The sequence below is a fragment of the Perkinsus marinus genome (genome assembly GCF_000006405.1).
Source record: "Perkinsus marinus ATCC 50983 genomic scaffold scf_1104296965864, whole genome shotgun sequence".
NCBI classification, from domain to species: Eukaryota; Perkinsozoa; order Perkinsida; family Perkinsidae; genus Perkinsus; species Perkinsus marinus.
In genome coordinates, this window is record NW_003204184.1 from 7,395 (window position 1) to 14,070 (window position 6,676).

The window sequence follows — 6,676 nt, forward strand, 5'->3', positions numbered from 1 at the left end:
AATATTGTCACTAATCCTGCGAATTTCCTCGCTCATAACTGTCCCACCCATTTGTTGAACTCGACAGGACTCGCTCTGGGGCCATGAAATGATGATTCGTGATATGGGTCCTGATGGAGAGTGGTGGCATGATCACAGGAAAGAAGGAAATACACCGAGAACATATGATTCATATCGCCACCCTTGCTTTTGCCCATCGTAACACTCACGGCACTTGGAGAACCATCGTACATGGAGGGCGCGCGCTCTTAGCTCGTGCCTTTGCACTTCCTAACACTCCGTGCCCTCCAATTCATACGCCCAATCTCACTTTACAGACAGACAGAAGCAATTCTCTAGACAGAAGCAACCGGTGGCTTATGGACGCCCGACCGGAGTAGCAGCGATATGGTCGTTATAACATTCTCACTATACGATGATCTTTCGTTCGCATCTTGTTGCTGGGGCCAGCGGAAAAGGAGAAGGGTCCCTTCTGTGGTGTAGCTCAGTTACGGATCCGGTCCTGTTGTTATGAAATTATGTTGGTCATCATCTTCTACCTAGCAGCAGCCGTGTCACTGGGAGTTCGCGGTGACATCGAGATTGATCGATTCGTGTCCGACCCCACTGGAGCTTTAACGGGCATGCATGTCCTTCTCGATGCAGAGGTGACCTATTGCCTGCCTACGCTCGCCTCATCGGCACTCTGATCAGCACAGATCGGATTCTTCTCCACGGAATTCCCTGAGGAAGTCTGTAGCAGTACAGTGCCAGCGTATGCAATAGACGACTCCCAGACCGAGCCGAGGTCCGCGGACTACTTCCGTTACCAGCAATTGCGGTAGTGCCTCCCAGTGCTCGAGCAATCGAGGGATGTCCTTGCTCAGGACGGATCCTGGGCAGGACCCTCAGCAGATTAACCTTTACCAGGGGCCATGCCCACCGTCCCATCCGAATGCCCTGGCTTACTTGGACAGCTCTCTAGCAGGGAGGATGGTGAATAAGTCCTATACGTATGTGTGCCTTACTACAGACTGGGTGCCGGATGGGGGAATGGAACCTCTGCCACATAGTAGAGACCAGGTAGGGACAGGGCAGACTGTTCGACTCGGCCAATGTGCCGTGAATATTATCGCTCTCGAGATTGGCCCACAGATATGTGTCTACGGCGCACGACTGGTCCCTCCGATGCCTGGACGGCGCGGAGGTATATTCTCTAGACAGAAGCAACCGGTGGCTTATGGCTTCGATACGACCTTCTACTTCACCGTGCTCCATGCCTCGCAACACTGTCCAGTGTTGGCCCCGACCAGCGGAGGTCGGCGATGGTGCATGCCGCAGGGGGGCCGAGGCTTCGCCTTCCTAGTGCAGAATGAGGGCAGTCCGCCGACTTTAGATGAGAAGATATCCGCAATGGAGGCTGGTCAACTGGGCTACAGCTTTGCACGCAACCTGGCTGTTGAATTTGATTTCTACCGGGATACGGAAACGGCTGATCCCAGCTGGAATCACATCGCTGTGATGGTCCCTTGGGCGCGGCAACTCAGTGAGGGTGAGACTTTGAACTCGGCTGACCACGCTTCGAATATGCTGGCGGAGGCCACTGGTGACCGTCTCCCTCAGCTCAACAACGGCACGCATGAGGTTAGGATACGATATGACGTCCAGGCAGGGGAGCCGAGGTGGGATAGGGCCTTCACGGGCTGGTCCAGCGACTTCATAGGGGGAAGCCAGCAGCTCAACACACTCGAAAATTGGGCCAATGGTCGTATGGGGGCACTTAGTGTCGAAATCGATGGCCAGGTGGTCATCAATACACTGGTAGACCTTGCTAAGGTGGTACGCGTTGATGATGTGTCAACGTACGAGTATCCTAATGTCACTATGGGAGACGGTGACCCTAGACCTGGTCATGCCTGGGTCGGCTTTGTCGCGACCACTGATCTCGACCATTACGCGGCACCAACAATACTGAGCTGGAAGTTGAAGGCCCACGACAGATGCCCAGGCGGGGATTATGCACGAGTGGTTGTTGGCTCGGCGAGTGGGGAGGATCGTGATGGTCTGGTCTCTGCAGGGGTCGCGGTATGTGATAATGAGTATAGGCCAGCAGACACTCGTCAGACGTGCACTGGCACTATGGGGAACACGTAAGCTCTATTGCCTCTATTGCGAGGTCATGCTCGTGGTCCACCACAGGCACTGCTCTATAATTATCCAGAATACTGGTCGAACCGCGGTGGAGGTCTCTGCTGCGTATACAGATGGTCTCCCATTGAATTTCACCAATTCTCCACGTGTCGCGGTAGACGCTACGCAGACGGTCTCTGTGAAGGCCTTCCGAAGTCGGCCATGCAGTAATGGTCTCCTGGAGTGGGACCAGATCCATCCGTATTTCCTGGGCTGCCAGAAGGAGTTCCGATATACTAATACTCTACAGGCCTTGGTCATCACCAGTCAGGACGGAACCAGGAGTGTCAAGGTCGATGGTGCCCATCTACTCAACATTGCTACTGGAATTGGAACGGTGAGTTATGTTGTAGCAGGAGGTTCCTCCTATGACTGAGTACCCCGGGGTCGATCGTTGTTACTACTATAATATGCAGGAGACTATCTTCCTATGTTCACCGGAGTCATCGAGGGATGTATTTCTTCGCGGTATCATATAAGTCTGCACTACCGAATCATTAGGTTGTTTACAGTAGTTATAGTAACTTCGAAAATTTCAGTGATATGTGCTAATTTCCATTGGCGGTAGCGAGTATGATATTCCATATCAGGTAGCCTTTAAGAAACGTTCCCCCTTCCGTTACTGTGTGATGGAGCATCGACATAATCCTTATCGTCTCTACTTTGCCCAGTGCGACTGCGACTACTGCACGAGGATCTTCGCCATTCAAGACATGTATGCCGTGTTCCACCAAGCTAGTTGCGGGGCTAGGTATGGCTTCACGTGTACCTGTCTGGAGGCCTCTCAAATGACTTGGACCGCGCTGGAATCATCCTATTCGGTGGTTGCCGATCCGTGGAGGCTTATGCCGCCAGTCGGTGGCCTTAGTGAGGGAAGACCACTGTTACAGTATCAGAGGCACTCCGTATGCCGAGGTGAGCGTCGGTGGTGGTCATTGGATTAGAATGATGGACTGTCTCCTGTAGGATGCAAGTATGACACCCATTGTGGGTTCGTGTATAAGGCAGGGGTGTGTAGTACGGCTTACCAAGTGTATAGTATTGGTAACCCGACTACGCCACTAGTAAGGCAAATGTCTTCTCACAGTCCTGTCCTTGCATGCTTCAGGTCACTCCCCAGCCTAGGTTTCTCAACTGGACTCGAGATAATGGTGAAGTGAATGACGGCGAGATCAAGGGTGATTCGTGTGACTGCCTCGATATGGGCGACAACGCGAACCACTTTATCAACCTGCGAGGCCAGATGCAGTCACATGACGTCTTTTTACTCAGAACGCTGCAGCAGTCGAAGGAGGTGAGCTCGTTGTGAGCGACGACCACGTAAGCCTGTCCTGTGTGGTAGGAGTGCTTCGATTGTCTGGCCCTCTACGACGCTGATTTCTGCAAGTACCAGTGCGGCCCACCAACTCGAGCCGCCCTCCTTCACTGGCCCGCTGGGCAGAGCTGTGGAACCTGTATGTTTGCTGGGCCCAAGATGTAAGCCTGTGAACTGGGCCACGACGGTCATGGCGGCTGTCATGTAGGTTGGAGTTGAACTACTATTATAGGAATCAGCTGAAGGAGTGTGCCTACTCGGCAATCAACGCCGGCAGCGACCCTTGGATAGCCTGTCAGGATCTGGCCACGACTTTACCTCCGCTCTTCGAGAACACGACCGAGCTCTTCAATGGTGTTGCCACACACTTTCTCACTGAGTGCCCTGGTCGGGACTTCACTGAGGTTGGGGCGGTTTGTGCTCCCAACATGTTGGCCAGGGACAGCATGCCTTCACAAGTCCTGTCGAGACTCTCTGCCATGAACAACACGGTATGGAACGACGGTCTGGAGTGCATCAACGCAATGTGTGAGCTCGTCAGTAGCAGCAATTGCTACTCCAAGTTGGTGAGGTTGGTCTTCAATAGCACTAATGGTTGCTATGACTCCCTGGGCTCTGGTCTGGGCTGCTATATCATGAACGGTGCTCCGATTGTGGACGACGCGATGATCCTGGATAAGACGCAGAAGCAATGGGCTTATACTGGCCCTTTGCCGGCCTCGTGGGGGCAGCTACAGGACAAGACCATGGAAGTTTGGGTTACTGTGGGCAGCAGTGAGACGGTGACCAATGTTGGGGTCAAGAACGGTACTACTTCGATCACTACCTCTGAGTGGAGCGAGGCCTATGAACCACAGATGGCCGTCGATGGAGATATGGACACCTACTGGTCAAGCCATGTGAGTGATACCTCGGTGTTCGAGGCCGAGTGGGAGGTCCACTTCAACGGCACTATCTATGCTGAGGCCACTGTCATTCATTGGTTCCATCGGGCCTTGGATTTCGACATTGAAACTTCCATGGATGGTGGTCTAACATGGTCCCAGGTAGGAGTCCATGAAAACAATGATCTCAACACTACGACTAGCACGGTGTTCTTCTCGGCAAACGTGTTGCGAATTCGAATGCATCGAGCTGCATTGGTCAGAGGCCCCGGACCAAGTGCCGGTTTGTTCGTATACAGTATAAGAGACGTTGAGGTGAAGCTCGATACCAACATCGCCAGGCTGAAGCCAGTGACCGCGGTGAACAGGTGGAACTATCCCGCGTTATATGCCTTTGATGGTGACCAACGGACATGGTGGAGTGCTAGGCCTGGGCAAGGCTCGGCATGGGTACAAGTGGATCTGGGCCTGGTAAGGAGTCCGGTGACCCTGGTTAAAGTGAGGTTTAGGAAGGGTTATGTTCCCGCTGTGATGGCCTTATCTTACAGCAGTGATGGTTTGATTTGGTCTGCCTTGGCTTGTTCGACCAGCACTTGTGATACAGGTAGGTAGGTCCCTATCGTATTGATAACCCTCTTGACTACCTTCCTCTTCAGCGTCACCTGTCGAGACCATGGACCTACCCTTCGACCATGTCCCTGGCGGTCTGGCCTTCCAGTACCTCAAGATGGACCTATCACAGGGGGCATCATATTACTCCTCGTCAATACTACAAGTGGCTGAAGTGGAGGTTTATGCCTGGACCACGACCAACGTCCTGACCACTCTAGTGTATCCCTCTGAGCTAACCTGTATCAATCAGCGCACGCTCGCATCATGCGGTGATCCCTCATTGGCCGTGGATGATCGTACCGATGCCGAGTTCATCATGGAGTCATCAGATGCCATTGTGATGGACGTCACAACCATCACTGATGGAGGCGTCGCCCTGGGACGGTTCGAGGTCGTTTTTGGTGCGGTCCACCCCGCTCGGGCCTTCGGCTGGCTGGTCTCGACTGACAGTGGCCTTTCCTTCACCGAGATCTACTCCGAGTCCCAAAACCTGCTCAGTAGTCCCGATGCTCTCACGTACATCTCAGACCGTCCAATACATCAAGTGAAGTTCATCATGTATGAGCCACACGCTGATGCAACAGATGCTGGGGTGTTGGAAATTAGAGTCTATAGCCTCACCTCGAACCTAGTTCTTGGTCTGGACCCCACCAGCAACTACCTGGCCGAGGGTACATGGTCAGCTTCGGAGACGGTCGATGGTGATGCGGTGGTCCGGGGAGACCCGATGCATGCAATTGATGGCAATAACGATACGGATTTTCGAGTGCCCTATGGTGCCCGACAGCCATCATACCTCGCTGCAACAGGCGTGTCCGCTACTGGTGCTGTATCGAGCATCACCGATTTCGCATTCGACATCGACTTGGGGGCTACACTAACGGTGGACGTTGTTCACTTGAAGTTCAGCTATCGATCGGCTGCGTTTCGAATACAGTTGAGATGGTCTACGACGAGTTCTTGGTCAGAGACTTGTGAGTGGGCCTCAGCTCTGGGGGATCTAGGGGTTACCAGTACTGAGACGCTCGCTGATTATGCCTGCTTCTCGGGCCGTATAGTGAAGATAGACTCCTTCAACTACTACTACGTGATCCCCATCACAAGCTTCGGCACCTACCATCGTCGGTCGCTGAGAGTAACATTGATGAGGGATAGTATGATGGACCAGGCTGGAGATGACTGGGTAAGCCATCTCTAGCACTAATAGTCGTGATAGACGCTTCCCCTGAGGAATGTATCATAGGCAATCTGCTGAAGGCCACTCCCGTTCCTCCCGTAGAGGCGCCTATACGACTGGTATCGATAGTTGAGTTCTGGTTAGATCATGGGCCTGTCCGCTGTGGAGGTGTATTCGGCGTTCGAGAACATTGCCTTGAAGAGCACTCCCTTGATCTCCCAAATATCCACGCCGTCAGCCGACCCGGCCCTCGCCATCGATGGTCACTTCGACACGTATGACTAGCAAGTACTCTCGGAAACCCCCGGTGTTCAGGTACTGGTACACTACGGTGTCGGCATCCTCCAACCCGACCTATACTCTGGACCTTGGCTCCTGTGTGTACATATCCCAGGTTACGCTATGGTTCGGGGCACAGGCCTACACCTCTACAGAGTTCACTATACAAGGCAGTCCTGATTGCACAGACTACTCGGACCCTGGGCAGACCTATGGACCTGGCAATACCAACCAGGTAGG

At 53.3% G+C, this 6,676-nt stretch overlaps 1 protein-coding gene across 1 annotated transcript in view; it reads left to right on the plus strand.

Moving 5' to 3' along the window:
- Positions 1-518: 518 nt before the first annotated feature.
- The window catches only part of Pmar_PMAR008950 (hypothetical protein), a gene marked incomplete at both ends in the record, with an annotated part of 7,167 nt that continues 1,009 nt past the window's right edge, over positions 519-6,676 (plus strand). Inside the window, 12 exons of the mRNA XM_002769405.1 lie at positions 519-647; positions 699-820; positions 867-2,129; positions 2,179-2,506; positions 2,760-3,084; positions 3,136-3,233; positions 3,278-3,463; positions 3,512-3,645; positions 3,693-4,972; positions 5,025-6,163; positions 6,302-6,432; positions 6,473-6,671. Of these exons, the coding sequence (XP_002769451.1) occupies positions 519-647; positions 699-820; positions 867-2,129; positions 2,179-2,506; positions 2,760-3,084; positions 3,136-3,233; positions 3,278-3,463; positions 3,512-3,645; positions 3,693-4,972; positions 5,025-6,163; positions 6,302-6,432; positions 6,473-6,671 (5,334 nt within the window). The remainder of the gene's footprint in view (positions 648-698; positions 821-866; positions 2,130-2,178; positions 2,507-2,759; positions 3,085-3,135; positions 3,234-3,277; positions 3,464-3,511; positions 3,646-3,692; positions 4,973-5,024; positions 6,164-6,301; positions 6,433-6,472; positions 6,672-6,676) is intronic.